Source organism: Podarcis bocagei (genome assembly GCF_964188305.1).
Source record: "Podarcis bocagei genome assembly, chromosome: 3".
NCBI lineage: Eukaryota > Metazoa > Chordata > Lepidosauria > Squamata > Lacertidae > Podarcis > Podarcis bocagei.
The window spans coordinates 98905366-98920318 of NC_138127.1; the positions used below are offsets into that span (position 1 = coordinate 98905366).

The following is a 14953-nucleotide window of genomic DNA, read 5'->3' on the forward strand; positions in this document are numbered from 1 at the left end:
CTTGGATCACACAGTGAGACCTTATGAAGGTTGAAGGATGACACCCCTTGCAGTGCCAATTGCAAAAGAAAAACTGGAGGTGGAGCAGGGCAGCAATCAACTGCCTGGAACCTTGAACAAGAGCACTACTGTTTGAGACCCGGGATGCTTTGCAATATTTTGTTGCAGGTCCCACATTCACAAAAAGGATGAATATGGATGGGGTAGGGGGCAGTGATTCATGCACCGATAAAATAATCGCTGAGAGCGTTACTGAAAATGTGTAAATAAAAATAACGATGAGTGCATTTTCTGATAACGTGGTACCGAACCCTTATTTTTTAACTATCCTTCCCCCAGTCTAGCTCTGCACCCGGAAAAAACCCTGGTTGCTACAGGGCAAGTTGGGAAGGACCCTTACATTTGCATCTGGGACTCCTACAACATACAGACCGTTTCTATCCTGAAGGATGCTCATACCCATGGAGTTGCCTGCTTGGCTTTTGATTCGGATGGCCAGGTATGTATCTACAGTATTTGGTTAAGAGCTAGTCATTTCAGAAGGCCTTTGGAGTACCAGGCTGAGATGGCTTAGCAGCATCTTTCAGTTCTCTTTGTTGCCACCTAAATATACCACTCTGACCAAACTGCGGGAGGCAGTGGAAGACAAGAGTGCCTGGCGTGCTCTGGTACATGGGGTCACGAAGAGTCGGACACGACTAAACGACTAAACAACAACAAATATACCACCCTGCTGTGTTTTCATTATTTTCATTGAATTGTGTTATAACTGAGGTTTTAGTGCTTCAGGTGTATATACAGTGGTACCTTGGTTCTCAAACTTAATCTGTTCTGGACATCTGTTCCAAAACCAAAGCGTTCCAAGACCAAGGCACACTTTCCCATAGAAAGTAATGCAAAATGGATTAATCCATTCCAGACTTTTAAAAACAACCCCCAAGACAGCAATTTAACATGAATTTTACTACCAGACCATTGATCCATAAATTGAAAGCAATAATGTACTGCAGTCACACAATCAATCAATCAATCAATCAATCAGTAGCTTAACTGGGTTCCCTGCAGTCACAAAAACAAAACAAAAAAGATCTGCAAAAACAAAAATGCAAAATAAATAGCAAAAACAGACAGACCTTAGTGTAACACTCAAATTGGAATCGTAACACTCAAATCATCAGCGTAACACTCAAAATGGAAGTGTGGCACTCAAAACAGAGCACGTTCGGCTTCCGAAAAATGTTCACAAACTGGAACACTTACTTCTGGGTTTGCAGTGTTTGGGTTCCAAGTTGTTTGAGTACGAAGGCATTTGAGAACCAAGGTATCTCCTTGTGCATTGTGAGCTACCCTGAAAGCTCTGCTGGGGCCAAAGAGGGTGGTTAAAAATGGAATAAGTAGGAACAGTTTATCAAGTCACCATTAGCACTCTGCTATTTGTGGGCAGGGGGCTGTATGCCTTTTAAAATATTTCATAGAGGGGCACCTGATGTTGGCATTTCACAAGCAAGTACAGTGGTGCCTCGCAAGACGAAAATAATTCGTTCTGCGAGTCTTTTCGTCTTGCGATCTTTTTCGTCTTGCGAAGCACGGTCCGTCACAACTGCGCCTCTTCAAGCGGCTTTAAGAAAAAAGCGCAAGACGTTTTCGTCTTGCGAAGCAAGCCCATAGGGAAATTCATCTAGTGAAGCAACGCAAAACCGAAAAACCCTTTCGTCTAGCGAGTTTTTCGCCTTGCGAGGCATTCGTCTTGCGGGGCACCACTGTATACAATGCCCTTCCTGCCACCCTTGTGTGCTTTCTTAGCCCTCTTCTTGTTTTCTCATTGAGAACTCTATGCTTCTTCTCTCGGGACCTCTCCAGACATCCTTTTCCTCGTGCATTCATGATGATTTGTACTTTTGACAATACTGGGGCAGTCAAACACAACCCCACTTTCAATACTGTTTGCACCTGGAAATGTTTTGGAGTTGGTCATACTGTTTCATTTCCAATAGGTGCACATCCCACAACTTTTCATACCGCAAGCATTCTGGGTTTTTTGTATTCTCCTGCTTTTGTTGTGTTGTAGTCCCTCCAGAAAGCAATAAGTGGTAGTATTGCAGAGCAGCTAATAAAGCAAAATAAAGCTACAACTAATGCACTAAAAAATGTTTTTAAAAAAGAGGTAGAGGACCCCTGGACAGTTAAGTCCAGTCAAAGGCGACTATGGGGTTGCGGTGCTCATCTTGCTTTCAGGCCAAGGGATTATTGTGTTGGGAACCTATTGCAGAATATACCTGCAATAAAACACTAGTCTAGAGACCCCCTCAAAAAAAGGAAAAGGTAACCTTTGTCGCTTTTATAAAAGCTATCATTTTGTATCACTGCTGGCATAAACCAAATATTGTGTTTTACATGAGGGAATTTAATACTACCTGTAAACCATCCAAGCTGGTTTCTCAGTTCTGCAGTTCTGTTCTCATCTGTGCCAGGCACAGGGCAGTAAGGAGGAAATTAGAAGCTAATCTGATTTATTTGCTTGAAAATATACTTCTCTGTCCAGAGGAAGGAAATGAGAGAGGCATTAGGCATCCAGCAGGTTTCAGTCATCCCAGTTGTTATCTGCAGTAAGCTTTATGATTAATTGCAGGCCGTTGTTCCCTTTTCCATTGAAAGGTTCACCAGGAATACTAAGAGACAAGAGCTATTGCCACCTCTAAGTGTATATCTACACTGCATACGAAAACTAGTTTCACAGTCATTCCCTCTCCTGGGAATTACAGTTCTGTGAGGAGAGAAACTAGGGAGTTAAGAACTTCAGCATCCTCTTCAAACTACAATTCCCCACATTCTTTAGGGAGGTAGCTAGATGCACCTTTTGGGCTGCTATAGTTAGCTATATTTCAGTGGTGTTTAAATAAGGGCTATTGAAAGATGTGAGGCATAATTCTATTTGCTGAACTGTGTGGCAGGTTTTCATTTCTCGTTTTCCAACAAGGGTAGCTAAGAAAATAATTTAATCCATAAGACTTGAGGGCTTGTGCACTCCCTGCCAGAGGCCAGTTCTAGTGTGCAAGAGGAGGAGTGCAAGACAGAATTAACATTTTCCCTGTTTCCATTGATTTGTGAGAAGAACTTGTTTACAGGGCCTATAGGAGGTTCCCAGCTCAGTATTTTTAAGCAGCCTAGGGAGAAGATAGCCTCATCGTAAGGTGCATGTGGTAGGGTTGCCATCTTTCAAAAAGTGAACACCAAGACATGAAGGTTGTTGAGGTTTTTTTGCAATTACAATTATCCGTCACAATTTGTTCATATTATTTCTGGATAGTAGGGAGGAAATATATATATGGGGTCATAGAATTGTAGAATTGGAAGGGACCCCAAGGGTCATCTAGTCCAACCCCCTGCAGTACAGGAATCTCAGCTAAAGTACGCAAGACAGATGGCCATCCAACCTCTGACTGGAAACCTCCAAGGAAGGAGAACCCACAGTCTCCCAGGGGAGACCATTCCACTGTCAAAATAGCTCCTACTGTCAGAAAATTCTTTCTGATGTTTAGTCGGGATCTCCTTTCTTGTAACTTGAAGCCTTATTAGACCCAGGGCACATTTGGACATCTTAGGAATTGCCGCGGGCACCACAAAATATTCATTTAATAGAAGAAAAACTGGCAGAGCTCACAACCGCCACACCTCAAAAACCAAACAAAACACAAACAACAACAAAAGCAGGAAGTGCTGCCTAAGGCAGTTGTTCCCAATTAGCTAGGTACTGCAGAACCCCTGTTTCTCAAAAGCCAGGCCGTTGACCCCCTACTTTTGAAAACTTTGATATCTCTATGGCTGCTTTTTTGATGTGAATGGTGTCACAGACCCTCTGGGACCACCAATAGGAAACCATGGACATACGACCATTGTAATTTTATGTTGTGAACCACCCTGAGACCTACGGGCATGGGGAGTATTTAATAAATAGTATTATAACCAAAAGAATCCACATCCCCATTTGAAAAATAGGGTGGCAGGGAATCTTGATGGGTGTTGAGGATTTGTCTGAAGGTGACATGTTGCTCACAGACACCACCCTTCATCTGTTTTCTGGGAGACCACAATCTTTGTTATTCACTCAGAGATTGTGGTCTTTTTTGTGTTGTCCGTCTTCAGTGCTGCGTTTTGCCCCAGGACCTTTTCACCTGTATGAATGAACGACTCCAGCATCTTCTTCCATAACGGCAAATGGTTTTGTCGCATTGCCTCACCAATGTTGATGTGCCCATTAGTTGGAGCCTATCAGTGGGTTATCCATGCCAGTTTCATCGGAGCGTATTTCTAATGAACCAGCCCCATTAATTTTGCATTGCTGGTGATTGGCAGTGCTTTGAAAAGCTTTAAAGGCACTGACGGTTTTCAGGCTCAGAAAGGCTTTGAGGAAATGGTTTCAAAATTTCAAAGGCCACTGTCTTGCAGAGCAAATATATTTTAGTGTAACAGGAGATTCTCCATTTGCACCGAAATTAATAGCTTTGAACGTTTCCTGTCCTTCTAGACTATTTTCTTGGGGCCATTATTGAAGAAATGAAGTCCTTAATTTGGGGAGGGGCTATAGCTGAGTGATAGAACAGGTTCAGTCCTCAGCATCTGCAAGTAGGGCTGCAAAAGGCCTCTGCTTGCATCTCCAGAGAGCTGCTGCCCAGTATACCTGAAGGAGCGTCTCCACCCCCATCGTTCTGCCCGGACACTGAGGTCCAGCGCCAAAGGCCTTCTGGCGGTTCCCTCATTGTGAGAAGCAAAGCTACAGGGAACCAGGCAGAGGGCCTTTTCGGTGGTGGCGAACTACCTGACATCGGATGTCAAGGTGATGGACAACTACCTGACATTCAGAAGACATCTTAAGGCGGCCCTATTCAGGGAAGCTTTTAATGTATGATATTTTAGTGTTTTTTGGTTTCTGTGGAGGCCACCCAGAGTGGCTGGGGAGGCCCAGCCAGATGGGCGGGGTACAAATAATAAATTATTATTATTATTATTATTATTATTATTATTATTATTATTATTATGCCAACAAGTAACAAATTAGTAAGCAGGTTTTCAACTCAGGTGCGTGTTAAGCCAGACAAGTGTTTCTGCCATCCTTCACACATGCATAATCATCACCTTATGGCTGCAATGTGTGTGAATGGGCAAATAGACATTTTGTGCAGCAGTATCCCAGAAAAGTCCATTCGGGTAGGGAAATGAAGTCCTTAATTTGGGGAGGGGCTATAGCTGAGTGATAGAACAGGTTCAGTCCTCAGCATCTGCAAGTAGGGCTGCAAAAGGCCTCTGCTTGCATCTCCAGAGAGCTGCTGCCAATCCCTGTAGACCAGCCTTTCTCAACCTTGCGGACTACAACCCCCATTATCCCCAGCTAGCAGGGCCCAGTGGTCAGGGATGATGGGAGTTGTATTCCAACAACATCTGGGGACCTGAAGTTGAGAAAGGCTGCTGTAGACCTGGGTTTCCCAATCTTGGGTCTCCAGTTGTTTTTGGACTACAGTTCCCATCATCCCTGACCACTGGTCCTGCTAGCTTGGAATGATGGGAGTTGTAGCCCAAAAACAACTAGAGACCCAAGTTTGGGAAACCCTGCTATGGACAATGCAGAGCCAGAAAGGTCAAAGATCAAAGGTCTGATTCAGTTCAAGGCAACTTCCTATGTTTTACCAGAAAAAAAACATTCTTTCCTTTTATACTTAATTTTATAATTGTCTTCATAAAATAAACACCAGCATGAAATAAAATATGCAGTTATGTACTCCCAAAACCAGGAGAAATTGTAATTTAACAAGGCTAAACAATATTCAAGCTTACATTATATATGCTGCCCTACGCCAGTCGAAAATGTTGGGGGGTTTTGGCGTCTTTGTTAAGAGAAAGCTCAGCAACTTTACTTTTTGAAATATGATTCCAGTAGCTAATTTTCATTATCATTAAAATCTGCCAACCACTTTGAAGCTGGAAATACAATACTTTTTGATGGAATCAGTTCACGCATTCAACTGCCACTGACAGAGTATAGAGGAATCAAATTAACTCCAGGGGTGTGTCAACCAACTCTTTAATTCAGTTCTAAGACCATTAGAATAGTTCTGGTGATGGCAGCATGCAGGATACCAATGTTAAAGTATTTTAAAACTTATTGAGGAAGATTTGAGGAGTGAGGAGTGAGGTCATTACCCTTCTACTACTTTCCACAACAGGTCACTCAACCATTTGCAGGTGGCAGCAAAAACTACAGAAAAATTTAGCTGGGGCAATTAGAATAAGATCTGTTATTTGGTTATTGATGTAAACCTCCAGAATGTATTTTGTATAGTTAAGGTTTTTTTTACCTCTATCTTTCAGTACATTGTGTTTTATTTTATTGCTATGGCTAGTCGCTAATGCAAATAAAGATGCTTCTTATGACTGCAGTGAATAGCTAACTCCTGAGTGGGTGTTCATTTAACATAATCGTTCATTTCTTCTTCTTTTAGCGTCTAGCTTCAGTGGGACTAGATGCCAAAAACACAGTCTGCATTTGGGAATGGAGGAAAGGAAAACTTCTTGCATCAGCTACTGGCCACTCAGACAGGGTAATCAGCTAATGCGTTTGGCATAAACGTTTTTTGTAATGTTTCTGAAATATTTCTTGTAACCCTTTTTGTTGCATTGATGGAGCTGTTAACTTCTCCGCCCCCCCCCCCAATAAGCTAATGCTCACAGAAATACAATATTATAATTTAGTTTATTAAATTATTGTGGGAAGATGATATTTTGTGATATTATAGAGACAGGGAAATTAATAAGTGGGACTTCTGTGATAGGATCTCCCCACAATTTTTTCTCTACTTGAAAGCAACAACAGGGCCTGCTAATTTGATTGAAGAAGGGATACAGGCAGGAAGTGTGTATGTTTATCTTCCCCCTGTGCCATTTCCCTAATCAAGCACCCCCCTCCATCTTTCCAAGTTGCCATTTGCAGTGGCAAAGACTAGGGCAAAATTCAAAGTGTTGGTGTTGACGTTTAAAGCCCTAAATGGCCTCGGCCCAGTATACCGAAGGAGCGTCTCCACCCCCATCATTCTGCCCGGACGCTGAGGTCCAGCGCCGAGGGCCTTCTGGCGGTTCCCTCATTGCGAGAAGCAAAGCTACAGGGAACCAGGCAGAGGGCCTTCTTGGTAGTGGCGCCCGCCCTGTGGAACGCCCTTCCAGCAGATGTCAAAACGATAAACAACTACCTGACATTCAGAAGACATCTTAAGGCAGCCCTGTTCAGGGAAGTTTTGAATGTGTGACATTTTAATGTATTCTAAATCTTTGTTGAAAGTCGCCCAGAGTGGCTGGAGAAACCCAGCCAGATGGGCGGGGTACAAATAATAAATGATGATGATGATGATGATGGAATCACAGCTATAGCATCCCTGTCAAATGGCCATCCAACCTCTGCTTAAAAACCTTCAAAGAAGGAGAGTCCACTACGTTCCGAGGGAGTCAGATACACTTGTCAAAGAGCTCTGTCAGAAAGTTCTTTTTGACATTTAGCTGGAATCTCCTTTCTTGTAACTTGAATCCATTGGTTTAGATCCTACCCCCTGGAGCAGGAGAAAACAAGCCTGCTCCATCTTCCTTGTGACAGCCCTTTAGATACTTGAAGATGGCTATCATCTCCCCTCCTAGTCTCCTCTTTACCAGGCTAAACATACCCAACTCCTTCAACCATTCCTCATAAGGTACATGTATTGTATCTCCCTGGTCCTCTCCAGTGGGACTTAACTGAAGTCTTGTTCAGTTCCTTCAGTTGTGCTGTTACCAACTGTGTATTTACTGGCATTTTCCAGCCATTGTCAGTCTTGCCGTCACATGTGTAGATTGTTTTTGACACTGAGGGATGGAGACATAAATGAAATTGAGGCAAACACTCGCCAAGAGGTTTGTATGCCTTACATGGTCTTCATGGTGCTGTTTGCTTTCCACAAACATTTTTCATCCATATGGAAAGTCAGCTATATTCACGTATATTATTGGGAACAGAACGTTAGGACTTTATAGAGAAGCAGGCATATGTTTATTGAATTTATGACATATCTGATATGAATGCATGTGGTTTCTAATTTAGTGTAGCAGTTTTGAATATTTTTTGACAGATCTTTGATATTTCCTGGGACCCCTATCAACCCAACAGAGTGGCTAGCTGCGGAGTGAAACATATCAAGGTAAATTGGTTTTGATGCTTTGCATTGCCAATAAAAGAAACTCTTTATAATTCCTTGGCATATTATCTTTTACATTTTTTTTAAAAAAGCAGTGACTGTTATGTAGCCAGCTCGGTGTGGCAAATTTCCAGAACTATTCAATATAAAGTGATTGCAGTGATGGACTGCTTATCAAGCAAAGCAGAAGGCACACATAGTATAGTTTAGGAAATATTTATTTCCTGCTTGGCTTTCTCTCTCTCTCTGCATTTCCCCCCAAGATGAATTGGTTTAGAGTGAAGATTACTTGAACCAGCAATTTAAATAATCACCAAATGGAAAACGTTAAATTGCAATCACCAATCTTAATCAAATTTTTCCATTTGTATTTCACTTTTTTCTCCAAGGCCATGTTTTCTTTGGCTGCTATACCCAATTCCAACATATCAATTTACAATTAAATTCCATGTTGTTCTGTATTCACTTTGTGCTCATGCACGCACACACACTCTCACACACACACGCACTTAAGCAATTATGTCGCATAACATTTTTCAGTCTTATTAATTGAGCATAATTAGTTCTGCATTGGGGAACGGAAGCTGTAGCCAATCCTGCAGCCCAGCACGAAAACCAACTTGTGGGATTTTGTTGTCAAAGTCCAAAAGATGGGCCCCGTTTAGCCTATAGAATTCACTTCGTTTAAATGAGACACCCAAGACTGGAGTAATGCAATATTCTAATACCACATAAAGGTAAAGGTAAAGAGACACCTGACCATTAGGTCCAGTCATGACCGACACTGGGGTTGCGGTGCTCATCTCGCTTTATTGGCTGAGGGAGCCAGCATACAGCTTCCAGGTCATGTGGCCAGCATGACTAAGCCGCTTCTGGCGAACCAGAGCAGTGCACGGAAATGCCGTTTACCTTCCCACCGGACCGGTACCTATTTATCTACTTGCACTTTGACGTGCTTTCGAACTGCTAGGTTGGCAGGAGCAGGGACCGAGCAACCGGAGCTGACCCTGTTGCGGGGATTTGAACCGCCGACCTTCTGATTGGCAAGTCCTAGGCTCTGTGCTTACAGCAATATGGAATAGACAAGTACTGTGCACACACCATCGTTTTAAAGCACATTTCAAGAACACACACCCAAAGAATCCTGGGAACCGTAGGGTTCTGGGAGGGGTAAACTACAATTTACAGTATTCTTTGCTTGGAGAGAAATGTGCTTTAAATGTGTGGCATGTGCCAGTCAGGGGCATAGCTATAGCCAGCTGCTCCAGCACCCAGAGTGGCGGGAGCGGGGCAGAGCGAGCCGCCACCGGGGCGCCATGGCGATTCACGCACGGGGTGGCGTGGTGAGCTGTCCACAGAGTCCGCCTGGCGGATGCAAGCCCCATGCTGCCGTTTCAGGCAGCGCGGGGGGCCCAAGCCAGCGTGTCACTCCCAGGAGAGACGCGCGGCTCGGGCGCGCTTTAGGCCAGGCCCCGTGGTAAGTGCCGCCCCCCGCAGTGTGCCTTTTTGTTACCCCCCTCAGGGATGACACCCAGGGTGGACCGCACCCCTCACACCTTCCTTCCTACGCCCCAGTGCCAGTGACTCTTTACCTGTTACACATTCAATTTTTTGTCCACTCTTACTTTACTAATTATAACATGTAAGGAAGGATATAATTTTAAGTAAAATAGAATTTTCAAAATGTATACTTTCAGATATGAGAAACAAACAGGCAAAAACAAGTACTGTCGCATATGAGAAGCACTGAATATATATATATATATATATATATATATATATATATATATATATATATATATATATATATATATATATATATATTGGTCCTGGTGCTCAGGAGCAAGTTAGACAGATTGCAGTAACTTTTCCTTAATTGTGTGTGAGGACCAGACTGATTATTTTCTGCCAAGAGTTTTGCACCTCTAACATGGCACTGTGTTCAGATTGCTAAGGTGAGGCCTTAGCAGAAGAATTGCTGTTTGTTGTTCTCTGCAGGAAACTGAGCACCTGCTTTTATTATTTTGGCACCTGGGATCTGTAAAACCGATGTCCTGATTAACCCAAGCAATCATCATTCAAGCCAAACAAACAACGGCATGCCAGAATTTACTAATATTGTCTGAAGGCAATCAGCTATCCAATCTGGCAGGGCTATACGTAAATTGCTTTTGAAGCTCTCTGATATTAGAGATGCTGTTATCTGGAGGAATTATGATTCACGTTTAGTGAAAGAAATTTTTTAACCCTTGCAAACCCTTTTTAGTTTATTTTAACTGTATCAGCCTGCAAAGGAAGACTCCTTTAAAGTCCTTTCTGGAAGTGCAGTTAATGGCAGAGTTCAGAAGGACTCCATTTTAACATAAAAAATTAGATTTTATTGATATTATATTCTCAAAACATTGGGAAACTTAAGAACAAGTTTGATTGTTTGTTTGTTTGTTTGTTTGATTGATTGATTGTTTATTTGTCCATGATGACACCCAAACCTGACCCCTTCTACTATTATTATTGTTCTGAGTTTGTGGGTGCAAGACATCCGTAATCCCTTGATTTAGTATTAGAATTTAATCAATGCTTGTAGAGTTAAACTGGAAGTCTGACTCTTAATAGCTGGACTCAGCTTGCTGTGTTCAAAAGATCACTTGAGAGATGGGCTGTGAACAGAGAACAAAGATTGGGAGATGGGCTACCAGCAAAACGAAGACTCTGTTTTGCTCAGTTTCTTCTTGGGGGGAGACTTTTCTTGAGCTCTGAGATTGTGAGCAGAGAGGCAAAAAGAGAAGATTGCAAATGCCGATAGAAATCATGCAAAGGTCACCAGATGCAGGCATGTCCTTAACATTTACTGATCCACTAACATTAAGACAGGTGATACATGATAGGGCCATGAAGCAATGGAGCGGTTAAAAGAATGGATTTATCCTTCACTTTCATACCCTTTCATACATTTTTCCCCCTTTAGTTCTGCGTGGTTGCTGTTAATTACTTATTTATTATTGCTTTCACCATTGTCTAAATCTGATTTTTATCTCTACCATGTGATTTTATGTTGTGTTAATACGTGTTTTTGTGTGTGTGTGTTTATGTATTTTAATGGGTTTATTTGTTCAAAGCATTTTTAAAACCCCACACTTCAACTGAATGGGCTCCCAGAGTGGCTTATGCATGTAGGCCACCTTGATAATTCACATAAATGCACGGCATAAAGTCAGCAGAAGCAACTGGGGCCTCTTGCCAGGTTCTCAAGCAACGTGGAGATATGTTCTGCCTTTAGGATGATCTCAGATCACGAGTCTCGCAGACTCCTTTTTGTACTTTGTGTTGTAGTTTTGGACACTTTGCGGAAATGCCTTGACAGCCAAAAGAGGAATATTTGGTAAAACAGGAGACTTGCAAACTATCCTCTGTTTGTCCTGCGCAAAAGATGACGTCACATACTCTGGTGCTTTAAATGGAGACATCTACGTCTGGAAAGGGCTCACCTTAGCCCGCACGATTCAAGGAGCTCATGGTGTAAGTTGCCTTCTATTTTCTCGGTTCTGTTTTGTGAAAATAACGAAGCATCTTCCCTGAATTCGCTCTGAAGCACCTTCGGGAAGGGGGCTACTTTAATCCAGTAGGTTTTATATGCTGAATTAAGACTGTGCTGAAATCCTACCTTTGCCTCTGGTTCTCAAAAGCTTTCTCCCCTGTGAAAAGAGGCACATTTCCAACTGCTTTTTTGTGTGTGAAACTTCTCCAAAATTTTCAGGAGCAGGTTGCCCCATATTTTACAGGATTTTGCCAGGAAACGGAGCAAGTGAAAAGCTACAGAGAGAGCATCATGCCCCTTCCTGACCACCACTCATGACTTGGGAGTGCTTTAGTGCAGCAACTTCCATCATCCAACTCGCCACTGGTCAGGAGGACTGGGACTTTTGGGAATAGGAACCTAGCAACATCTGGGGGTCCCATGGTGCCTGGATGAGGCTGCTGTTAATGAAAAAAGAAGTTAGGTTTTCTATGTGGAGGTCCTGACTTATAAATCATGCTAAGGGAGGTGTTCACTTGGCGACCATCACATGATGAACGTGATCATGTTCATTTTTCGCTCCCCCTCTTATGGAAAGGTTCTGCCTCTGACCCTGATATATGGTGGAATCATCAAATCATTGGGTTTATATGAACAATGGGAGTTTCATAGGAAAAACAAGCTGATGTGAAGCCAACCTAAGTATGATGACGTTTAAGCCCTTGCAAACAGGTTTGGGCTTTGAAATGCCTTTTGTTAAAAATCAAGTTCAAGTATGTATGTTGTTCATTCGCAGGCTGGCATTTTTAGCATGTATGCATGTGAAGAAGGTTTTGCCACCGGTGGGAGAGATGGCTGCATTCGACTGTGGGACACTGTTTTTAAGCCAATAACTAAAATTGATCTCAGGGAAAATGAACAAGGCTATAAAGGTAATGAAAATACTTTTTACCCAACTCTGTGTTTCTATGATTCTATGAAATTATTTGTAATGTATTTAATGCAATACAAGACATGAATATTTTTGTTCTTTTTCTCTTCCTCCAAGTTTGAATTTAATCGTTATTGCTGTGATCCTGAGGAGGCGGTGGAATACATACAAGAGTTAGCACATCTGCCCTTCAGATTTTGCCTTTGTTTTCACAATTGTAGTTTACGGCACTATGTCTTCCCCAAGTGAAGCAAAACCAATTCCTTCGTTTCATGTTGGGTGGTACTACAGAATAATTGGAGGCGGCAAAATGAATGGGTATAGCATTTGGATTGCAGATTGCGATGTGTGTGTGTTACTCTGATACTCAAACTGCCTTAACAGACAATGTAGGAAGCTGCCGTATAGCAGGTCAGAATATTTGTCCACCAAGCCCAGTATTTCTGGGCCAGCTTCAGTTTTGAGGGGGTCCAGAGAAAGCTGCTCTCTTGTAGAGTCTCCTCCATGGTTGGTAACCCCTCGTGGGATTACCTTGTTGGCAGTGCAGGACAATACTTAGCAGCAGCAATACATAGCAATGCTATGTGTGGGAGTATTATGGGATATGATGTTATATTCTGGTCCAGTGCTGGATCCCAGTCAAGGCTGGACAGAAGTTGCAGGACCATGGATAGCTCCTAGTGAGCAACTTGACTAGCACTGGCTAGTGGCTTCTTCTCTAGCAAGTGTTAAAGACTGAGGTGCTCATGTGAAGATGCTCTAAGTGTTAGTTTCTGTTTATGCCACTGTGCAGTGCTTGGAGTCACAAGACTCTGTTTTGCATTCCAGAGATTCCAGGCTGTTGGAACTCTCATGGAAGACGGGAGACAAATGTGATGTTACTGGTTTCCTCTTCCTTTGTTTTCCAGTTGCTCTCTGCTTTCACAGAGAGAGCGTGTATATTTCTTTTCTGTCTGCGTAGTTAGAAATAAAACCTAGCAATGTAGCTCAAACTTCTCGTCTCTTCTGCTGCTTTGATACTCTGCTGAATGGGGAAAGTGCCTGGAGCCTTATCAAAGGCTCAGGTCGTTAATCATCATCGGAGGAGATTCCGAAGGCTTTACCAGAGGAGTAGCTTGGTCATAGCGGAGATTCCGACACTAAGTTGTGGGCACCCTGAAAGGATCCAGCTGGAAACAGGAGTCTTGACTGGATTGATCCCAGTCTGATCCAGAGAGGTTTTTATGTTGTAAGTCCCACGTATCTCAATGGAGTGAACCTTCCAGAAATATGTATGCGAAATTATGCTTGGCATAAAAGTGTTACCTAATAGCTATATCATTGTACTGTCACACACACAAAGTTTTTCTTGCCCCTGCTACCTGAAAATGCTAGAGATCTTCTCCATTCATTTGTTTTAGTGTCACTCGCCTCCAGTATGATGGCAATGTGGCCCCATTTATGCTTCTATAAATAGTGATTTTGATGCTATTTATGCCATTGTATTTTTATAGTTAGTGGTTTGTCCTTTAAATTATTTCTCCGGATAGCTTCTCTGCAGGATCTCCTTTGCAGACACAGTTTGAGCTTCATCAGTGTTAACAGCAGTAAATCCATAGAAATGGGCACTGACATTTCTCCGGGGTTGAAGCACCTGTGTACTCGGCGTGTAAGAGGACCTCAAAATGATGGGGATAAAAATAGCCACAGCCAATTAAGAGATATAGCTGGGAATCACAAATCAGAATAAAGTTACAAAAGCTATCTTCCTAACTCTTATCCTTCTATACATTCCGCATAACAGAGATTTCAGAAGACACAGACAATAGGATCTCTCGGGTGGTGCAAAGAAATAGGTACAAAAGCACAGAAGGCAACATGGAAACACAGCAGAGATGAAATGGAGATTGAAGGACAATAGCAAGCTAGCTTCATAGTACAATGTGTTGCAAGTGGGGTGAATCCCCTAAGCCAATCAGGTGTACAATCTAGAATCTTCTAGCACTTGGATATATGTGTGCTCCCACACAGCTGAGATCACTTTCCAGTTAGTCTGGCTTTGAAGCACCATACCACGAGATAACACAGGCACTTCAACCCAATGATCTCAACCTAGTTACTCTAAAGTATCCTCTTCTCACAAAGGCCAGTTTTTCCCCAGAGACCTAAGTGAGGAAACCAGTTTCTCGAGAACCTCCAACTAATTAATTGACCTAAGAAGCAGGGGCGGAGGAAGGGTGGTGTGGTGGGGGTGGTCCGCCCTGGGTGTCACCACTGAGAGGGGTGACAAAATGCTGGGCGGCACTCACCGCGGTGCCT

General features: G+C 42.7%; 1 protein-coding gene across 8 annotated transcripts in view; it reads left to right on the forward strand.

Moving 5' to 3' along the window:
• EML6 (EMAP like 6) overlaps window positions 1-14953 on the forward strand; it is a 166127-nt gene that overhangs the window by 49172 nt on the left and 102002 nt on the right. For 5 of the 8 annotated variants that reach the window (XR_014006489.1, XM_081188346.1, XM_081188340.1 and 2 more), the window contains exons 3-7: window positions 340-499; window positions 6495-6593; window positions 8145-8213; window positions 11541-11726; window positions 12521-12656. Coding sequence is in view for 6 of the 8 variants with exons in the window: in XM_081188346.1 (XP_081044472.1) it covers window positions 340-499; window positions 6495-6593; window positions 8145-8213; window positions 11541-11726; window positions 12521-12656 (650 nt within the window). In the remaining 2 variants the exon portion in view is untranslated. Of the gene's footprint in view, window positions 1-339; window positions 500-6494; window positions 6594-8124; window positions 8214-11514; window positions 11727-12520; window positions 12657-14953 lie in introns of those variants that run through there. The other 3 variants (XM_081188342.1, XM_081188343.1, XM_081188344.1) reach the window with 3 other exon arrangements.